The sequence below is a fragment of the Sceloporus undulatus genome, chromosome 2, assembly GCF_019175285.1.
Source record: "Sceloporus undulatus isolate JIND9_A2432 ecotype Alabama chromosome 2, SceUnd_v1.1, whole genome shotgun sequence".
In the NCBI taxonomy this organism is placed as follows: domain Eukaryota; kingdom Metazoa; phylum Chordata; class Lepidosauria; order Squamata; family Phrynosomatidae; genus Sceloporus; species Sceloporus undulatus.
Genome location: NC_056523.1, coordinates 75316611 through 75339447, shown reverse-complemented (window position 1 = coordinate 75339447; position 22837 = coordinate 75316611). Strand labels below are relative to the sequence as shown.

General features: G+C 42.0%; 1 protein-coding gene across 3 annotated transcripts in view; it reads right to left on the bottom strand.

Moving 5' to 3' along the window:
* Window positions 1–22837, bottom strand: part of CACNA2D2 (calcium voltage-gated channel auxiliary subunit alpha2delta 2) — an 815448-nt gene that overhangs the window by 215848 nt on the left and 576763 nt on the right. For all 3 annotated transcript variants that reach the window (XM_042451084.1, XM_042451085.1, XM_042451086.1), the window contains one exon: window positions 11242–11380. In XM_042451084.1, coding sequence (XP_042307018.1) covers window positions 11242–11380 — 139 coding nt within the window. The remainder of the gene's footprint in view (window positions 1–11241; window positions 11381–22837) is intronic.

Genomic DNA, 22837 nt, shown 5'->3' with positions numbered 1-22837 from the left:
AGGACAGGCGGTCACCGTGGAAGCGAAGGGCAGCTAAAATGGTATCAAACTGCATTAATTCAGTAGTGTGGCAGCAGCCCTGGTCCTCTCACTTGGTGACTCTACTGGTTTTCTTCTCTTTCTTGTGACACCTTTTTCTGCCCCTTGGGTGAAGATTTTTAGTTTTTTAGGGATGGACCACTACTACCCCATAAATTCATGGGGATGGGATCCAGATTTTTCCACATCATTAGAATGAATAATGCTTCCAGCAAAAGGAATATGTGTGCATTAGTCTCCATTCCGAATATCACAGCAATAAAAAAGTCTTTAACCTGTAAAAATCTAATTGGCTTTTTGACTAATTCTCAATACTATGACGAAAGATTGGAACCTAAGTTTTATGTCATGTTTAGCTTTAACAAACGAAACAGCAGAAATCAAGGAGCGAAAATAACGAAGGGCTACAGGGGTGCTAAAATATTTCTTGTCTAGGGTGGCAAAATACCTAGAGCCAGCCCTGGTAACTCTAGAAGGTCTGTCATTCATAGGGTTGCCATAGACTTGACAAAAAATAAGAACCACAACAATGCAGCCTGCAGTTGTTTTGCCAGATCACAAGTTGACCCTGGACCAAAAAATGTTGCCCTGAAGTAGACTGAAGCAACAGATATGGGTATCATGTAATCACAGCTAATGCTGGCATTGTTCACTAAGTACCATGCCTTGGCTTAGTACTGTGCATGTTGACTTGTTAGGCAACAAAAGGACTTAGGCTGGTCTTGTGTTGCTTGATAAGCCATATGTTATAAGTTCTTTGGAGATCTTCTCAAAATGAATTCAGCCTGGCCTAATATCTACAGTATTGTATGGAAATAATTTTAATTCTTAGAATTAAACAGTGCACAGACGTTTTGTAGGTGGAAAAACCTGTTGGATTTATTGGTGGTTCAGGTGGTTAACTGGACTAGGAAATCTGCTAATATTCTGTAATCCAGGAATAACACTAACAACAGATAGGGGCACAACATGCACAGAACAAGCTTTGTTATCTGCCTTTGGGTTCAACAAAAAGAAATTGCATTTGTCCCTTTATATCCTATGTCAACTTTCCCCTACAATAGGAATGGGGAAGATGCAATCTGCAGAGCACATAAACCCATTCAACTCCCTTTTTTCAGCCTCTCAAAGCCCTCAGGACATCCCATCGGACCCATTTTTTCACCCAAAATCAAAATTTGTTTTTTGCTCTCAAATGTTCAAAACAGCATTTTAAAATGACTTTACTTGCTCCATCCTCAAGCCTCTCCAAACACCAAAACAAACATGCAAAAGTGGAAGAATCAGCTGAAAATGATACTGGAAGTGAGCTGGTCAAGGGTGTGGCTGTGTTTGAAAAATGGACTGTATATCTGACACAGCAACCCACCCTAGCCCTAGAACAAAGTCAATTTCAGAGACATAGCAGGGGGTTGCTTTCCACTTGTAAACAGGGCCAAAGGAACTTTTAATCTATGTGAATGTCTCATAATACTCCGCATAACCTTTCCTTCTTCCCACCACTACCCTAATTTTTCCTTGCCTCACTTATAATTATGCTCAGTTCTGCTTGGGAGCTTATGAGGTTTCTAAATCAGGAGTTATTGCGGAACAGAACATCCTTGCCGAAAGTCTCTCCGACTTTACAATTCTGTTTCCAGAATTACACATCTCCTTTCTAATGTTCTAGTCCAATCCAACACACATAGCCCTGGTGGCGCAGTGGTTAAATGCCTGTACTGCAGCCATTTACTCAAAACCACAAGGTTGCGAGTTCAAGACCAGCAAAAGGGCCCAAGCTCGACTCAGGCTTGCATCCTTCCAAGGAGGGAGCTAAAATGAGTACCCAGACTGTTAATTAGCTTATTTGCTAATTAGCTTACTTGCTGTTCACCGCTATGATCTTTGGAATAGCGGTATATAAATAAAAAAAAATGCTCAACAGAAACATAAACAGAACAGTCTACATTGCCAGCACAGATCCATGAGTACTCTTGAATTACCTGAACTAAATAGGACGTCACTGCCATATACCTCAAAGATGTCTAAGCCCACCTGTGTAGTGCAGGCTGGATAGAGTTTAGCTCAGAATAACATTTGAGAACCAATCACAGGATGATGAAATGTTTAACCTTTTCTCTTAGGTCACTCAGAACAAAGCTTTCATCCAATGCAAAAGCACACAGCCATGAAAATAATCCAATAGCAGTAACGCTGTCACCATCTATCTTTTTGTCTGCTTTGTTTTGGCTGGAAAGGTACAGCTGAAAAAAATTTGAAACACATTTGGTCTCCAAGATTCTTATAAGTGGAAAATTAGGAATGTCTGCCAGCAGAGTGGGGTCTCTTCACATTTTAAGAAAGTAATATGTAATTACTTTACATATGCAGTGGCTTAGTGGTTGAGATGCCAATTCTGATGAACAGAAGATCACAAGGTTGGCAGTTCAAGGCCCCAGTGCTGCATGATGGGCGAGTTCCTGTGACTAGTCCCAGCTTCTGCCAACCTAGTAGCTCGAAAGCATGTAAAAGCACAAGTAGATAAATATGTACCACTTCGGTAAGAAGGTAACAGCGTTCAGTGCAGTCATGCTGGCCACATGACCACAGAGTCATCTTCAGACAACTCTGGCTCTTTGGCTTAGCAACAGAGATGAGTACTATCCCCTACAGTTGGTTATGCCTAGACATTCATGTCAAGGGACTACCTTTACCTTTAATATGTGTATAAGCCCTTTCCCAAAACTGCCTTGAAACAATTGTTTCTAGATAGTGAGATGTTTTCTCCTGGAAAACCCATCTTCACTCCTTTACTGATCTCCATCACATTCTGACAAGCAGGACAATAGGGACGTTTTAAGTAGGCCATAAATCTCCAGAGTAAGCTAATCTCCCACACAATTTTATTCAGTGGGGTTGTGTTGATTTATGTGACTTTGGCAAGGCAACAACACTTACTCTCTATTAAGAACAGGAGGTTGGAAATCATGAATATTTCATCCTGCTCATCCACCCTAAGGTCTCCTCCCTCCAGTTTCATGATTTGTTTAAATCGCTGCTCAGCCTGCATTAGATAATGAAATGAATTGCCATTTCTAATCCACTGATATCAGTGCAGTGAACTTGTTCCAGAGATGCGGTTCTCTATACATTTGTGCCTGTAACTGGGTTAGACAGGTAAGTTTTCAGGTGTGTTATTCAGAGGAGCAACCTTGCTATGGGTGAGGCAATGACTGGAATATCTCAACAAGTATGACTTGGGACCTCATCACACCAGGCAATAAACCACAGTAGCAGCTGGTCAATAGCATCTTTTCACAAGAAGTTACCTTCATAGGACTTATCACATGACATGCCCTCCTTTCAGTTGTTATATTGGTGGGAGAATGTTTACCAGGCACTTCTGTTCATTCATGCAAAATCTCCATGAATGACCTGCTTTCCTGCTTCTGTGGTGCTACCACCTACAGTGAAATAACTCAATTCTTCTTTAATCTTATTTTGGGTGGTCTGTCGGTGGGCTTTAGGTGTTGCTTGCCCTTTGCCTGCCAGTGAGTTCTTGAGTTAGGAGATGAATTGCTGGCAGAGTAATCACTTTCATCTGTCATGAATTAGTTTACTCTGATTACTTTCCCCCTCCTCAGGGGAAAAAAACATTTTTAAAGGCAAGACTCCTTTTAATTTATATTTCTTTGGGTGTCTCTTTTTGTGTGTGTCAAACTAGGCACACACAGGGCAACATTGGCTGGTATTGGGCAGGCAGTGCCAAATGCTGCATGTGATAAGGTATTTGCACAAATGAAGGCTGTAATTCTGGGGAAATTATGAAGATTATGAAGATGAGATAAAGAAGAGAGTTATCCTGATTGCATAGCTCTTTTGAAAATAATGTGATTTTAGCACCGGAATACTCTGGTGTGATAAAGTCTCCAGACAGAAAGAAACAGATGTGTTGTTGAGTCCACTTCCTAATATCACAGGGTGAGAAGTGAGGTGAAGGTTGCAATTCTCTCAGAGGTGCAGCTCCCAAACCCCTCCCAAAGTGGCCCACTCCATGCCTCAATGGACTGACTTTCATGAAAGAATCCAGAAGCACCTTTGCGACTAACTGGAAAGAAGAAATTTCTAGAATAAACTTTCATGGACTGCAATCCACTTCATCAGATGCTGCACCCAATGAAGTGGGCAACAGAACTGCACATACACAAAACTGTATGCGAGAAATCTAGTTTTCCCATTTACTCTCAAAGATACCACTGGATTCCTTTATATCTTTTTTGTACTAAACCAGACTAACATGGTGACCTACTGGCAGCTAGTTTGACCCAACCTGAATTAACAGCATGCCTCTTCCCATCAAGGTTAAGTTGGGTGGAATTAGCCTCTCAGGCAAAGATATTAACTTGAGCCTGAAATGAAAACACACCTTCCCAAGCATTCAATCTAGCTGAAAGGCAGTAAAAGCTACACTTCTATCTTGCTTTTGATTAGATTTCTAACTGACTCAATGGAAACATTTTCAAAGCACATTACAGTCTCAAAGCTAGCAGGTACTGGAGACTTAACCATCTTGATTTTCAAAGCATCCATTAAAGGGAGATTAAGAGCTGTGCTTTCTAGAGTGTGTTATATACAAAATATGTTACACCCATCTGAGCTCGCCTTCTCCCCTTGCCTGGAATATGGTGAGAAAGGAGGGGCTGTGAGAACTCAATCCAATGGGCATTTGTCAGAGAAAATTTCTGAGACGCACATGCCAGGGAACCCCCACCAGGCTGCTAACATTCTGTGCACACACACATATTGCCACTGCTCTTTGTTCTGATTATTTGTGCTTTGCCCAAACATCAGCTGCAAAGAAATGTAATCCATGGAAACACTGCTGTGGCTGTTGGAGAATCGAAGTGAATAGCTGAAGGAAGGGAGCCACAGAAACTTTCATTTAGAACTACTCCTGGATACAAACAACAGCATGGGCCAGTCAATTGGAGCACATAGGGCAAAGGGATCATCTTTTCTTAATGGTGGGAATGGGGCAAGTTTGTTTGTATTTCTCGCAACATAGTTGTGAATGGGATAAACCAGACACTGGCATGTTGAATTGGTCTGGAAATACAGTCTTTTTATTTATCTCTGCGAATGTGCGAATGTTCTGAGTTTTATGTATGGATGTGAAACCTGGGCGGTGAAAAAGGCTGACAGAAAGAAACTAGCTCATTTGAAATTTGCTGCTGGAGGAGCGTTCTATGGATACCATGAACTGCCAAAAAGATATATAAATAGGTCTTTGAGCAAATGAGGTCTGAATTCTCATTAGAAGCCAAGAAATTCAGGATGTCCTGCTTTGGGTATATGATACGCGGGCATGAATTACTTGAAAAAATGATAATGCTTGATAAAGTGGGAACGAATAGGAAAAGAGAGAGACCACATGACAAGTGGATTGATTCAATCAGGAAAACCACAGCCCGAGTTTACAAGACCTGAGCAGGGCAGTTGATGGTCTGGGCTCTTGGATGCCTGTCATTCACCAAAAGTCAAAGTCAACTTGATAACAAATAAGAACAATAAATGACTGTATGGTTGTTTCCTTCTCAGAAATAATAACTTCTCTTGGGTCAACCACATAAAGGAATGTGTGCATAGCAAGAATGTAGAAGCCAAGGAGCCGCTCTACTTGGGGTGGCAGGGGTTTATTCTCTTGATTCTCACTCTGTTTGTAATGTGAGCTTTACATGGGCATCCCCATTTGTGACTGTGTCAAACAGAATGCAAACTATTGGCAGCTTTCCAAAATAAAAACAGACACATGCTCCAAGGTTCCTTCTGTCTGGCAAGAAATTTTCCTCAGACACAAGGAGCCACAGAACAGGAATGTAATTGTAAAACTTTTCTTATTTTATTCCAATATATGGAAACGAAAGACGTATATCCTAGGGTTGATCATGCAGCAAAATATAGCAATTCTACAAAAAAATCCACAACAATATTTGCAGTCATACTTTTATTAGGCCTTATTTTGTTAAAGCTGAATTTAAGATGATAATGGTAGTAGGTCTAATGCAGATAAACACTTTAACATCTCAATAAAGATGTAGTTCTGTGACCTTCTTCCCTCATCACATTTCTTCCTCTAAAATGACTATTAACAGCCATGCCTGATGAAGCGATTGTGAGTTTTAAAAGCTTGCTTAATGTATTTTAAGCCTTTCGGTTGGCCTAATAAAAGTATCACCGCAAAGTATTTTTGGGCAGTTTGCTATATGTAAATGAAAACATCTCAAATGTTTTCCCCAGGTGATATAAGCATTTTTGTGCAATTTCAATGATTTTTCATATTTGTGGGCTTTTTAAAAAACCCACTTTTATTCATTCATCTAAAGAATTCAGTATGACTAAACCTCAAACTCATCAGAATAAATAGCACACTGGAAGCATGTAATGCTATTGAGCATGAAGTTAACTGAGAGAACTGAAGATCAGTGAAGAAAATACTAGGTGGTACCTCAGGCTAAGTCTTTCCATAAATTAATATGCATAATTGGAGGTGACAAAAGATGCCTAAACAAGAAATGGGTACTGTTTAAACTTGTTACCAAAAAAATGCTATCACTTTGAGTATGCTTTGATCCCTTGACCTGATTTCTTAATTTTTCCATTAGTGTCATAGACTGCCATCTGTTTCTTCGCTGGATTACACTTTCTCCAGTTTTGAGTATCTTCTTATCTAGCTGATCAGCAGAAGATAGCAAATAATGCTTGGTGTAAAAGATGCTTATTATCTCCACTGAACAGAGAAAGTAGCCCTAACACCAGTGGCAGTGCAATACTTAAGTAAAGAATCAGTTCTAACCACAACTGGGGTACTTGTGGGCAAATCCATCACATAACTCACAAGGCTTTCTCCAAGAATGACCAGAATACTGGTGGTTATTCCCAACTTGAGTAGATCTATTGACTGAACTATTGAATTGTGTTGAACACATAGGTACTTCTCATTGATTCAGTGAGCCTGCTCTAGTTGGGACTAACAGATTTAGGCCAATGGGTGTTAACATGCCTGTTGATAGCTTTCAGTCTAAATGGTATTAAATTCCCCTCAGTGGCATTCCCACACCAGGTGACACCCGGTGGGGGGTGACTTCCGATGGCATTTCTGGGGGCATGTGCTCCCTCTCCCCAAGCCGGCCCATCCTTTTCTTGATGAGGAAAAGTAAGGGATGGTGTATGGGGGTCAGAGCAGCGCATGCCTGTGGAGGATGAAGTAGCACACAGACACAGGGGGAGGGAATGACATGTGGGAGGAGATGAAGTGCCACATGCCCGGGGGATGAAATGGCACAAGTGGGGGGGGGATGGAGTGGTGTACACACAAGCAGGGCATGAGTGTAGTGCACACAGGGAGATGAAGCAGAGCGGGGGATGAAGTGGCACACGTGCCGGATGGAGCATGAGGGATGGTGTGTGTGTGGGGGGGGCTGACTGGATGTCACTCCCCTTCTGAGGGTGTTACCCAGTGCACCCCCAAGTGACTCTACTGATTCCACCAGTGGACATGTTCCAGCTTGTCAACATCCTTCTTGAACTGAGCTGCACAGAACTGGACACAATATTCTAGGTGAGGCCTGACCAAAGCAGAATACAGTGGTACTGTTACTTCCCTTGAGACACAATACTCCCATTGATACAATCAAGAATCGTGTTGGCTTTCTTGGCTGCTGCACCTCACTACTGACTCATGTTCAGCTTGTGGTCAACTAAGACTCCTAGATCCTTTTCACACTAGCTAGCTGTCTCCCATCCTATATCTGTGCATTTCATTTTTTCTACCTAGGTGTAAGACCCTACATTTCTCCCTGTTGAAATTCATCTTGTTAGCTTTAGCCAAGCCCTCTAAACTGTCAAGGTTATTTTGAATTTTAATTCTGCCCTCTGGGGAATTAGCAACCCCTCCCAGTTTTGTATCATCTGCAAATTTAATCAGCATGCTCTCTATTCCTTCACCGAAGTCACTGCCAAAGATGTTTAATAGTACAGGGCCCAGTACAGATCCCTATGGCACGCCACTAGTTTCCTCTCTCCAGGATGAAGAGGAGCCATTGGTGAGCACCTTTTGGGTTCGGCCATTCAGACAATGACAAATCCACCTAACAGTAGCAATGTCTAGGCCACTTTTTCTAGCTTTTTTGCAGGCATATCATGGGGCACTTTGTCAAAAGCCTTACTGAAATCAAGGTATTTCCCTTCATGTTGTAGCATAAGCTTTAGTAGATTGGTCTACAAAATGCCCAGATCTGAGGAAGTAGGCCAAGTCTGCAAAAGCTAATGCTACAGCATCTGTCACTCAGTTAGTCTCAAGATCCCTTTGCATACTGATATTCCAGACTAACATGGTTATATCTCTGATTTCTAGTAGTGGTTTACTGTGTAGTCAGTTGCCATCCAGCCCAGTAAAAGCAAGTCACAAGAATTTCTTCTTTCCTCTTCCATGTTTCATAATGGCAATAGACAGATCATTTCTTGGGGTATACCAAAGAATTCCAAGCTCTTCCTGAAGATTCAAGGCCTGGTTGTGGCTGTTTAAGAGCTAATGAGAAAGGATGAGTTTTTTTAATATAGCAATGAGCCATGCAGGGACAAAACACTAATTGGATTGTGAACAGTCAGTGGCACTAAGAGCTTCTGAAAACACCTAGGGCCTATTCCCACAAGACTGTAAATCTGTCGAAACCATTTATGCCGTGAAGGTTTTTCAGTTTGAAAACCTTTGTGATGGCCAAGAATAGATGGAATTCTTCAGCTTTCAAGACTAGAAGGAGCTCTTCAGCTTGTGTGGGTATTTTAAAATTTTAGTGACCCCAGACAATCTCTTTTCATAGTCATGTGGTTGGTTCTTGTGCATGCTTCAATCTAACACTTTCTTGTCAACTGCTAGAATTCAATGAGAGAACAGGGCATGATTTCCAAGTGAATTGTATGAGGGAGGGCACAGATAGGTTGCTTTTCAGATGCTGGGATTCCAACTCCCATCAGGCATAACCAGCATAACCAAAGTTGAGAGATAGTGCAAAAAGATGTGAAGGGCCTTATGTTTTCTGTTGATCATTTAGAAGCAACTGGTTTATGGGATTCTTACAAAGATGGACATCCCAAGTGGACCTTAATTTGATCCCTGCATGGCACTTACAGTGTCCTTGATTGTGAGCTGATAAGGATCATTAGACATGTAATCTCCAACCCTGGACTTCAGAAAGTGTTCCCTCTCTATCTACTCTAGAGATTCTGTTAGTATACCACCCACCCTGCTGTCTGACAGACTCCCTAGCCGAGCTGACACAACTGGTTTCAGACTTGGTGTTGGAGTTGCCCAGACTTTTAATCTTGGCCGACTTCAACATCCCATTCGAGACCAGCTTACTAAAACTGACAGGTGCAGCCCGGGAGTTCATGGTATCCCAATTAGTCTCTGGCTCTACACATTGTGCAGGTCATACCCTTGATGCAGTCTTTAGTATGGAGGTAATTAATACAACCACATTGTCATGAATGGGCCATTTCCTGGTCAAAGTTGGACTTAAAACCACTATCCACCCCTATAGGGTGCTTTTATTGTTAGCCGCTTTGATCTGTCTGGAGAAGCAGAATAAAAATAAATATTATTTATTAATTATTATTATTTTTGGAATTTTGTCTGGAATTTGGGGTAGAATCCTATGGATCAGAGATTGGAATTGTGAGTAGAATTTATCATCCTCTTTCCTCCTTTCTCTGTCTTCTCCCTTGGTCAACAGACCTGAAGTTTAGGAGTTCTGGTGGGACAGACCAGCTGCTTCACTGTTAACCCACCCCACCATATGTAATAGCAGTGGATGAAAATGCAGTGTAAGCAATGCAAACCAACAGCGTTCTAAACAGAAATGAGGTCTCCTGTTGTGCACATTATGCATATAGCCAACCTTTCTGTGATTGAACATTCCAAAGACATGCTTCATGCTTTTTATTCCAAACAAGGAAGACAAAGTCAGAGAGAATAATGCAGATAAGAACGACATGGCCTCAGATGCAGCATAACGATGCTGATGCTGATGGGCAAGCACACCGTGACAAGCCATTAGGTGCAGCACTGCGAGGCGCAGGAGAGGCATTTCCAATATGGTATTAGAGAGAATGGCTGAGCCACATCTGAATGACAATGGCAACTGTACTTTCAAAACAGGAGGCCATTACTTGGAAAACTGTCCAGGTAAAAGTTGTTCTTTGTCACTTGGATGACAAAAGGAGGCTCAGCATTATGTGTGTGTGTGTGTGTGTTCCTTCAAGCTGCCTGTCAAAGCTTATGCAAACCCCATGAATTTCCTATAGTTTTCATAGTCAAGGGATACTCAAAGGTTGGTTTGCCTATGAAATACAGTCAATAGCTCCTGGTATTTATTGAACATTTCCCATTCAAGTACTAACCAGGGCTGACCCTGCTTAGCTTTCAGGATCAGACAGACCTGCTTTTGGGGTATTTGGGGACTTTTAAAGATAGAAGATTATTGATATCAGCAGTGCTGACCAAAACACCTGTCTTGTGGCTGTCAAAAAGGCAACGGGAAGGACATGCTAGAATACAAACAACAGGGCACTGCAGCTAACACTGCCCCCCGTCAGTGGCCTTTTTAAGTGTCTGATGAATGGATATCTGTAGAAGCTGTAGTCACAAACATCTGGTGAGCAACAGGTTGGGGAGGACAGGAACAAAAATTCACTGCAAGGAGGAGGCATCTTTTCTACTCACCAGCAGATCGACTGATACAGTCAGGCAATGGAGTATCATAAGCAGTCAAATCATAATTTTAAGGATCCAGCCAAGAGACAACCCCACATGATTCAAGCAAGAGATGAATCAAACATCCTCTTCTTTATTGATAATTCAATGAGGATATTTTCCCTTTCGGCTGCTGGAGTGTGTGTGTCTATCCATCACTTGTTATTTGCAGTTAAGTCAATTCGACTTATGGTGATCCTATGAATAAGGGACTTCCAAGGCACATTGTCATCAATCACCTAGTTAGGGATACATAATTTTTATTATTTGTAAAGATAAATTAATCCATTAATCTTTCCTGTGTCATATAAGAAGCTTGAATGTATGGATACCAGATTCACTCTTCCTTGACCTTATTGGATTGTCTCCTATCTTAATACATAGAATTTTGTGGAAGGGGGGGGGGGACTCACAGCCTTTGTAGATGTCTGTAGGTATCTGTACAGCAGCGTACGAGTAGTTAACCTTGGTTTTAAAATTTTCGTCTTCTGTGAATTCCAGCTTCAAAGAATTGGAAGTGTCCCTTTCAATTTCTTCTCCCTCTGGATCATCCTGGGGGGAAAAAAGAGGACATGCCATGAAAATTCAAGTCAGTTTTCCATAGAACTAGCCAGGGAAGGGCTGTGTGAAAGGTAACATCTAATTGCTGCCAACTGCTGAGTGGGGATGAAAAAGGGTAGTCACAGTGCTCTTATTTGTAGAGGTCATGCCATTTTATTGGGGGTGCAGAGCAGACAGTGTCAAGTATGGACTATTGACATCACTGTCTCACAGCTACATGGGATGCAGCTGATCAACTAGCTTTAACATACAGCTAACCACTTTATGTAGTCAGTAGTGTCCTGCCACTGCTGAAAGTAAAAGCAAAAGGCTTCCTTTCTCTCAATCACTGCTTACTGACTGTCACCGTGTGCTACCTGCCACCACAAAAGTGAGGAAGCTTTCAAGTTCTCCGGAACATTTAATCAGGCTATGTAGAACAAACAACAAAAAATAGGGAAGCTAGACAAATTGATTTTAAACATTTGGGGTGTATTATTGGGAGGACCTCCAAAATAACATAAAAATAAAAACCCACAAATTGGGGAATATCTTTTTTAGGCAGAACCCAAAAATTGCCATAAAAGTGGGCAAGCTTTGAAGTTCATTAGAAATAACATATTCTTCATGAGGCTGTGAGAATAAAAATGGAGGTGGGAGGTAGACAAGAAGCAGAGAGATCCAAAATGTTGGTTACCTGTTCTATTGGCTATGAGATTGTGTGTATGTGTGAAACCCAGGTGATTTATTTACTTCATTTCATTTATTTCATTATAGCAGTTCCAAGATGGAGACTGAAGACTGAATGAGTCACTGGTATGCAGCCAATCAGATTGCAACTAGAAATGGATATTGGGATAGAGAGGCAATGGTGGTTTCCATTTCCGAAGACACAAGACTGGCTGCAACTCACAAACATGCCTCTTACATTAGGCAAAACACATAGGTGTCTGACAATCACAGAAAAATATTACTTCAGTGGTAGAGAAAGATCCACAGAGCCTTGCTGAAAATGCCAATACTGTTCTTAATGTAGCCCTTTACTGAGAGTATTTAAGTCAAAACCTTATTTTTCTTACAACAATCCTGCCAGATGTGTCCTGTCATTGTGCTTATTATTCTTGATAAAAAATGGAGGCTGAAACAAAATAGCTTGCTTAGGGTAACCAAGTATGTTCTTGGTTGAGTTGGGTTTGGCATTCCAGCCATTCCACTGGTACTTCCCATCCTGTTCCCTGGGGTGTGCGTTGCTGGGAAACCAGGACGTTTGTACTTCTCTGAGCCCTCCTCGAGTAAACTCCATAGCAACAGCAGGAGCAGCAGGAGCTGTGGCTAGAAAAGCTTGGGAATAGAATAGCTGCTAAACCTCTTTTAAATGCAGATTTTCTGCATCAGGCAGAGGTGGCTTGTAAAGCAAGCTGGTTGAGAAGACTGCACTGATTCCTGGCTCATTTCTTGGCTCTGTTTAACCTTGCCTCTCTGTTTTCAGCATCACGGCAAGTATTAAATCAGGCAAACCCTCCCCCCTCCGAAAATCAATTAGCAGCAAAAGGCGACTATCAAAGAACAAATTAAAACAGAGTGGAGCTTAGTGCTCTGTCAATAAGCAATGCAAACAATATTTAATTATGGTAGAGAAAGAGATGGCAAACTCCCCGTAGCTGAGACTGGAATATGTGCCTGCTTTTTCACACTCGGCTTCTCTCTCCTTTCCCTGTCCAGATTGCCACAACTTTGGCAGTCAAACTGAAAGAAGGGCTCGTTTGTTCTTTACAAGGAGATTTAGCCTGTTAGGAGAGGCAAAAATGATAATAAATGCTTGATATCTGGAGCTTCTGGACTGAGAATTCTTCAGGCAAGGATTGATGCTACTGAGAAGAGAGGAACAGCCAATGTTGGATCCAGGGGCCCATTCACACTACACAATTTTAGCATGATTATTCCATTTTAATTGCCATGGTTCTGTCTCATGGAATCCTAAGGTTTTTAGTTTGGGGGGGGGGGGGGCTCTAGAGCTCTCTGGATTAGCATTCTGCATCCCTTGCCCTTCACTGCCAATCTCAGGGCTCCATAAAATAGAACCATGGCAGCTGAAGTGGAATCACAGCACTATAATGGTGCTGGGCGAATGAGTCTCCAGGTTTCCTCATGTCGTCTTTTCTGATAGGCAAAGACATCCTGTGGGGTAGTGATGGTGGTGAGTTACTAGTTTGGGAGTAGGGGGTACGGGGTAATTTGTAGACAAATTACTAGCAACGAAATGCTTCAGCACTTTTCATGCCACTTTTCTGCTGAAAATCTTCTCCTCATGGACATGCATTCTTTTCTTTTTTTTTGTAACAGACACTCCTGTTGGTCTACATGTGTTTGGTATCTTAAACCCAGAGGGATTGTTTTAGAAAAAGAAGTAATTCACACACACACACACACACACACACACACACCAACAAAAACACTCACATATATAATAAGATTTTTAAAAATGCACATATTCTTTTAAAAAACTCTCTCAGGAGAATTAAAATCTCCAATTTTATGGTGGAGGGGATATATCCCACAAGAAAACAGTTGCTACTGAGAAAGTTGAAAGTCCTGTCCCACTGAAGAAGCAAAAACATTCCCCCCAGTTTTAGATCAACTGGAGGACAACTAGATCCCTCAGAACACTGTTCTGGACTATAATTCCCATCATCCTTCACCACTAGATATGTTTGGAGCTCCAATCTGACAATATCCAGATAGTCACACCAGATTTATCACCCCTGTTGTTGGGAAATTCAACATTTGGAGATGTGTGACAAACAAATAAGAATGGAAAGAATGGTAAAATATATCCAAATAAGCACTGATCTAGCAGAAATATTCACTCTTGCCTGCAAGAATGAAATGTATGATTACTTACACTACTAATAATCCACTTTGGGTCATATGCAAAGAAAGGCAGGGAAATTAATACATAAATACATTTTGTTTGTTTCAACTGGTCTACTCTAGGAAGAACTAAAACTAAAGTGAGGCCCGTTCCACACGGGCATAAACTGCCCGCTCTGTGCATACTAGGGTTAGAAAGGGGCGTCACTTCCTGATGCCCCTAACCCTAATACTTGTGGAGCACGCACAAAATGGCGGTGCCCATTCCACATGGGCGCTGCCATCTTGATGTAGCGGATGCATCGTCTCCACACGTCACGTGGCACATATGACGCCACGAGTGCACCATTGGCGCCTTGCGATGTCATAATTGCACTGCAAAGAGGAGCGCCATTTTGGCGCTTCTTATTTGCAGCGCGGAGGACCTGCGCAGTTTGGACGCTGGGGCTCCTCCGCACTGCAAATGACGGTGGTGGCAGACCGCCCGTTTTGGGCAGTCTGTAACACGCCTTAGTGTACTATGACCTATATGAGGCCTGGGGATCAATTTCTATACTTGATCCAACATGGGTCCAAGAATACAGCATAAAGTGTAAAATATGGTGCTTAATGTGGTGTTTTAAAGATTTATATAATATTTGAACCCATCTACTTTAAAATTAAGCTGAATCAATTTCTATCCTCAGAAAGCATACCACTTTATTATCCAAACTAATGTTCAAGTAAGAAAATGAAACATTTTTTCACTTTGACTGGTTTTATCATCTGCATGCCTCACCCATTCCATTCCCCATGGCATAGACCATTGGTACAAAAGTCTGAAAATCCATATAGACAAGGAACAATAATAGAACATCTTTATCTGTATGCTTCCTGTCACTCTCAAATGATTCCACAAGAAATGTCTTTCATTTGCAAAAAACACATTTCTATTCTAGTACATGGCAATAAATGAAGAGGCCATTTGCTTGATTGTTTGTTAGAGACTTTACTAATTTGCCTTGGTGTAGCATGAAGGCTTGAAGTTTCACATCTCTAGTCTCTTTTCAAAGACTGGCATTACATTAGTTTTTCCCAGGCTTCTTTGTACAGATGCTGAACATAGTGAGAAGGTTTCATACTGCAGTTAGTTGTTTTTGCAATTTCATATCTGAGTTCCTTCAGAGCTCTCAGATGACTGCCATCTGGTCCTAGTGACATATGACTCTTTCATTTATTTGCTCTAAAATGCGTCTTCTGACACATCAATTTATGACAATTTCTCTGCTGCTGGTATCTCCCTGATGTCATGTGCAATGAAGATTGATGCAAAGATTTCCTGAACCAGAGGTTCTCTGCTTTGGCCATAACTTTGTTTAATGTGCTTTTTACTCGGAAATGGTCTAATGGCTTCTGCCATTTTCTAGCAGACTTTCTTTTTTTGATCTGGAAGCCATGAGGGGAGAAAAACATAAGGGGTTTTGATAGCTCTTCTTGAAACATTCTTGGCCTCTGTTGTGTCTTGCTATAGAATTTAAATAAGAACGACTAAAATGACAAACTTTAGCAGTGACTGTCTATGGGTAAAGGCTGCCAAAGTTTTGGCCCTTTACACATTCTTGTTTAAGTATGATGTCTCTTTTAAAAACTGCTTTTCCTGCCCTTGGTAGCTTCATTTCACCAGTTGTCATGAACTGGGATTCTTTTAGACTGTTTGCAGGCTTCTTTAAAAACCAAGATGCATGTTTATTTAGGTATTTATGGTGTTGCTGTTTAGTTCCCTATGCAATGGCTCTCTTTCAATGTTTTTTCCCCTTTCTTCCTGCTAACATGGGTATTTTCTGTGTACGTATAACAGAGGGCTTTTATCTATGACATTGAAGCCTCAAAGTATTCTTTAAACTGTTTAATAGCCAAAGTTTCTGGAGTGAAAGGCTCATTTTGTGACACACACACAAAAAAAACCCTGGAGATGCTGTCTACAGATGACCTCCATTTCACAACAGTAGTAGTTAATATTTTTAAAAAGCAACCAAAAAAGATAGCTCATGGAGGCTGGGACATGTATGAAAGCTTGTTTTTTCACTTCTTCACAGCAGTTCATGGCTTAGGCTGGAGGAATACAATGAAGCTATGATTACAAATCAATTACTTCTTTGGAGGAAGTCTCAGTTCTGCATAGGCATTTCTTGACAGAACAAATTTTAATCGGAACCCACTCAGTCCCTGAATATGTCCTGAAAATCACAGAGGCCACAAGCACTGTAGCTGGAATTGCTGGGATGCTAACTATACTGCCTAACTAATGGATCACAAGGGCCATTCTTTCCTGCCTGGAAACATCCTACTAGGAACAAGACCAATACAACAAGACCAAGACCACTTTTCATCTGGCTTAATATTATCCATTCATTGCCTAAAGAAGGAGTTGGCAACACATAGCTCTCAACCTTTCCAAATGGCTCTTTTTGAACAAATAGAGCAAAGAGGCAAATTGCCTTTCCTGAAACCTTCACCCTTTAAATAAGTTGCCACCACTTTAATAATAATAATAATAAATTTTATTTGTGTTTCCCTGCCTCTCCCATAGGATTGAAGCAGGGTTACAGACTAATTAAAAAACCATTACAAACAACAATATCATAATAAAATCCAATAATACAAAAGCTCTAAAAACAATCATGCAACATACATATCCGGGGTAGGCAAAGAATCGATGGTTTCAAAAATTACACACTTCATTCTTCAGGGGGGGAGGCTTGACAAAAGAGGAAGATTTTAAGACTCTTTTTAAATGATTCCAGGGGGGTCATAAGACGGAGCTCATTGGGAAGACTATTCCAGATCCTCGGGGCAACAATGAAAAGGCCATCTGGGATGTAACAACATACTTGGAAGCTGGTATTTCCAACAGGTTCTTCCCGGATGTTCTAAGTGTGAGGGGCGGATTATATGGGGAGATGCGGTCCCTCAAGTAACTCGGGCCCAAGCCATATAGGGCTTTATAGGTAATAACCAACACCTTGTACTGTGCTCGGAAGCGAATAGGCAGCCAATGAATATCTTTCAAAATAGGTGTTATATGATCAAACTTAGACGCACCGGTGACCAATCTGGCTGCCATATTTTGTACCAATTGAAGCTTCCGGGCTTGGTACAAGGGGTAGCCCCATGTAGAGCGCATTACAGAAATCTAAGCGAGAGGCTACCAGAGCATGTACCACCGTTTCAAGGTCCCTTTGGCCCAGGTAGGGTCGCAGTTGGCGTATCAACCGAAGTTGATAGCAAGCACTTCTGACCGTCGCATCCACTTGAGATGTCAACTGCAGGGACAAGTCCAGAAGTACTCCTAAAGTGCAAACTTCGTCCTTCAAGGGAAGTGTGACAACATTCAGGACAGGTGGATAAATTTTCTTCCCTGGGCCTGGGGAACCTATCACCAGTACTTCCGTTTTCTCTGGATTCAGACTGAGTTTGTTTTCCCTCATCCAGCCCATTACCGACTCCAGGCAGGCGTTCAGAGGAGAGACGCCATCCTTAGTCACTGCATCAGTCGGAGACACAGAGAAACATATTTGGGTGTCATCAGCATACTGATAGCACCGCACCCCGTCTCTCTGGATGATCTCTCTCAGCGGTTTCATGTAAATGTTGAACAAAGTGGGGGACAGAATCGCTCCCTGAGGGACACCAGATGTCAGTTCCCTCTTAGAGGAGCAAGTGTCCCCCAACTGCACCATCTGGAATCTACCCGAGAGGTAGGAACGGAACTACTGGAGCGCAGTGCCCCCGATACCCAACTCTCTCAGGTGTTTCAGAAGGATACCGTATTGAAAGCCACGGAGATATCCAAGAGCACCAACAAGGTCCCACTTCCCCTGTCGATATCCAGACGGAGATCATCGACTAAAGCGACCATGGCAGTCTCAACTCCGTATCCCACTCTGAAGCCAGTTTGAAATGGGTCCAGATAATCGGTTTCATCCAAAACTGCTTGGAGTTGGAAGGTGGCCGCTCTCTCAATCACCTTACCTAAAACATTACCTAACATTAAAACCCCCTCAGTTTTCCATGCTATCCTGGCCCAGGGCCTAATCCAGGTCAGTATCTGAGTGGGTGTTAGGCCCATGGGGGTGTCTCCCATCACCCCTCCTCTTTTGATATCAGAAACTCAATAAGGCATAGGCTGGGTGCCCCTTGCATACCCCTGATAAGGACACCATTACCGTATAGCAGTCTCAGCACGTAAGGAGTTGCATGGAGGCACCCTGGCTTTGATTGATCGATTCTGGACATTTGGAGAAGGTGAGGAGATCCAAGATTATAGATCAATAAGCTGCAGTTTTAATATAAACAAAGCACCAGCAGTTTTGTGCACTAATCCTCTCTGCCTGGAAATGCATGTCCATCAATAACCATTCAAACTTCAGTATTACCACCTTGGAAAGCTACTTCAAAGCATCTCCGAACATTTCTAAAGCACTTCAAAACCCATTTCAAAGAATCCGAAGACCATTTGGTCTTTTCAATACCTTGGAATCTGCCTCCAGGCCTTAAATTTACTATAAATATTGGTACTCTTTCACTGTATCTTCGGCTTAGTCCAGTAAGCAGGCAGAGTTTCTGTCAGTTTGCTGGCTAGCACCTCTATCTCTCACGAATCCTTGTTTGAGTCTTCTTTCTATTTCCGGATCATATGCATTGGGGTCAACATCCGTTCAGGTACAGTATTATCATTAGTGAAGCCTTACTCTGTTCAAATGTAACACCTTGATTTCTCTAGTCCTTGTGTGTTGCATGGTTGTCTATTTTATGTGTGTGTGTTGATTTTCCCTCTTAAATAAAACTCATTATCATGGGAAACCTGCCTCTGGAATTTTATATACCTCTGGACTAGGTATACATAGGGATTGGTCCCCTAGGCTAAGTTACTTGGCCACTACATTTGAGCTAACATAATTCCCCTAAGTAAACATATTGTTTTTGGACTGTCTTTCCCAGGACAGGTCTGCACCTAGCGTAACACAGGGATGGATGAGTATTTACATGTGCATCCCTCTGCTGGCCCAGGTACCTGCTACCATTGTGTGCTTCTTATCTTCCTGAGCCATCACCTCTATTGAGAATCACTAGAGTTGGAAGAGACCACAAGGGCCATCCAGTCCAACCCCCTGCCATGCAGGAAATCACAAGTAAAGCATCCCCGACAGATGGTCCTTGTGGTCTCTTTCAACTCTATGATTCATTGATTCTAAGATTTAAGCAGGGCTCTGATGACTGGTACTCTTGGGGGGCTCTCATTCAAAGCTTTACAATAAGTCAAAGTAGACATAATGGTGATTAACAACAGACTGAACACAGGACCTTCTTCCACTGAACTATGGCCCTCCCTTCATTTGTTCTAATGCACTATGGAGTTTATCACACAGGATGCAAAGCACCCAAATCCCATGAATAAATGGGGTTTAAATGCTGTGAATATTCTGCAAGAACAGGATTGTTTTCAGAGATGTTGGGGCACTTTGGCATTAACCTGACATTAACTCGTGCAAAAAGCAGCAAATTTGTGCTGCTTTTTAACTTCAGATTTTCCATGTTAACTCCAAACTCCATGGTGTTTATCACACTATACTCTTATAGTGCTACTATTCCACTTTAACTGCTCTAGCTGCCTCCTGTTGCATTCTGTTTCCTTTTCCAGCAACATCTCTTGAAAAACTGGAGTGTGTTATTTGCAAACTCCAAGTGTTTGAGAGCTAGCTTCCTGCCAGGTTGGCTGGCACCAAGATTCAACCAACACTGCCCATAAAGATGCTGGCGCCAGCAATTACTGTGAACCCACAGGCTATAAAATGCTCATCTGATTTCTAAAAGCCCAGCTTCCTTCTAACCATTTATTTTTTACATTACTAGGAATGCCATACAGGTGTTAGAAGGAAGCATCCAGATAACTCTGCCCCTGCTTGCATTCTTTTCCAAGTACATCCCACGCTGGATGGTCTTTCGGTTGCAACTGCAACCATCACTTGAATTTGAGGCAAAAGAAACTGGGCTGTAGCCTGATCTTCAAGATGAGGCTTGTTTGATGGGAGTGAACGTCTCCTCTGGTCTTTTATGCTGGCCTGGAGAGATGCCACCTCAGACTGATATCGTATCCTGGACAGGGGAAGAGATGGGACCAGAATGCTAAGGGACCTCTCTGGTCACTGTCAAACAAACAGTCATGCATGTGGTCCATACTCTGATGCCTTTCAGAAAAACAACACAGAGGAGAAAACAAAACTGCCCCTTTACCATAAGGTTATAGAGATAAAACAAAGCAAGAATAGACTAAGAACATGTGCTTGGACTGTTCACTGTGAAAAGCCCACTAAGTTTCAATATACCATTATGACTGCCATAGATTCCAGTAGAGATAATAATGTTACAATTCTGAAGGAAAGAAAACAATACCAGCTTTTGGTATTATTTGGCCTCATTCATGAATTAGTTTGAACCAGTTTAAAATACTCTGGTTCCCACTTAATCCGAATTGCTGAAGTGATTCTGAGACGGGGGCAAGCGCTAGACCCATTTAACTCACATTTTTGACGCTGATTTTTTTCAGCTTCTTTTTCGATAAAGCAAATCGCACAAGTGAGAACCACATGTGAATTGGAATCAATTAAATTTCCCCTTTGACTGGAACCAATAATTTTGAATTATGAATGGGAACCACAAGTGGATTATTTTAGAGAGAAAAATGCAATTGAGGCAAATGTAGCATGAAAATATGAAAACATCTCAGCTGATAAAAGGCAATGGAAACACTATTGCCATCATATAGATCTGATTAAAAAGAGGGATATTAACTCCCCAGGTCTCTGCTTGAATCAGCTGATCAGCATTCTTCTCCAGTTGACCCTCGGATAATGTTAAACATCCACGAAAGCCAGCAAACTTTTTAAATTTATCTGGTGGCCGGGGGGGGGGGGGGCTGGCATCCATGGAAGGGTGGATGCATTAGAGGAATTATTTTCAAATGAGAAAATAACAAGGTGAGAAAAGGGGGGGGGCAGTGTTTTGACAAAAGTTTGCAAAATCCATGGCAACAGTTGGGGCAGAAATTTGTGATGCAGCAGACAAAGCTGTTATCCTAGACATGAGAGGAATGAGGGGGTGAAGAAAGGAATGATGAAATGTACTGCTGAGATTACCTTTGGAGGGAGGTGGGAGTAGGCAGTTTATATAGTTACCATCAAATTGATAACCTACCATGGAATAATGATACCAGACGTGAAGAACTGGATTAAAACAGGGACCACTTTACTGACATAGAATCTATTTACAATGTGATGATCCTGAAGAAATAAGAGGGGTAGCAATCTGATATGAATTCATCTGAGCCCCTTGACTTCCTTTTGTCCTTTCCTTGGACAAAAACATCTGACCCCAGGGGCAACCAATAACTGGGTTGCTTTCTGACTGGCCTTTACTGGAAGGAAAACCCAGGGGGCTCCCACCCAAGCCATAGGACTCATAAGTGAGAGTGAAACTTTCCAGGTATGCCTCACGGATGACTCCTTCCCCACCTTTAGGCTGCAAGACTCTAGAGAGACCGTTTCAGAGCCTTAACCTCCACAAAAAAGGGTGTCAGGGTGTACACCAAAACTCTTATAATCTTCTCCACTACCTTCCAAGTGGAAGCCTATTTTGACACCAAACATAGCAATAGTCTAAGTCTCCTAGGTACAGTGTTGTGGTAAGGGGGAAAAACAGGTAAAGGGGAGAAAATCCTATCCAGCACCAAAGTGACTAGCCAGATGCACACTGCACTGTGGACAGGAGGTGTGGGCTGTGAAGTGTACGTGGAAAAGATATATGTGGAAGGTCAGCCCAGTCCTTTTATTGACCCTAACTCCCCCCCCCCCATGCACAACACCCCAGGCATGTTATGCCTAATGCAAAAGCCTTTGGTTTCCATCCTTGGAGGCCATAAAAGGTGGCTCCTCCACCACAGTGGTGTGTGCTGCCCAAGTCCAGGGCCTCATTGCTGTTAATGATCACTTTTCTAGAAAAAACACCAGGAGTTAGAGTGGCATATCATACATCCAGTAGCCCCCCAGTTTTTCCTTTCATTTATCTCTGACTGATTTTGAAAACTGTTCTTTGTGAACATATTTAGACAAATGGACCACACCTGCAGAATACCTGTTGTTGCTGTTAGCTGCCTTCAAGTCAACTTGACTCATGGTGACCTTGTGAATGAGACATCTCAAGCCTCCTATTCTCTATCTCTCAGCTCAGGTCCTATAGACTCATGCCTGCAGTCTCCCTGATTGAGACTATTCATCTATTGTGTGGTCTTCCTCTATTGTCTCTCCCTTCATAGCATCTGTGTCTTCTCACGACATGGCCAAAGCACAACAGCCTCAGTTAGTCACCTTGGCTTCCAGGGACAGTTCAGGTTTGATTTGTTCTAGAACCCAACTGTTGTCTTTTGGCCATCCACAGGATCCTCAGTTACTCTTCTCGCACACCACATTTCAAATAAATTAATTTGAATACTCTATGCAGAATACTTTAAAGCACATATTATATTATGACATCAGCAACTGCCAGTGGTTTTGGATGATGGAT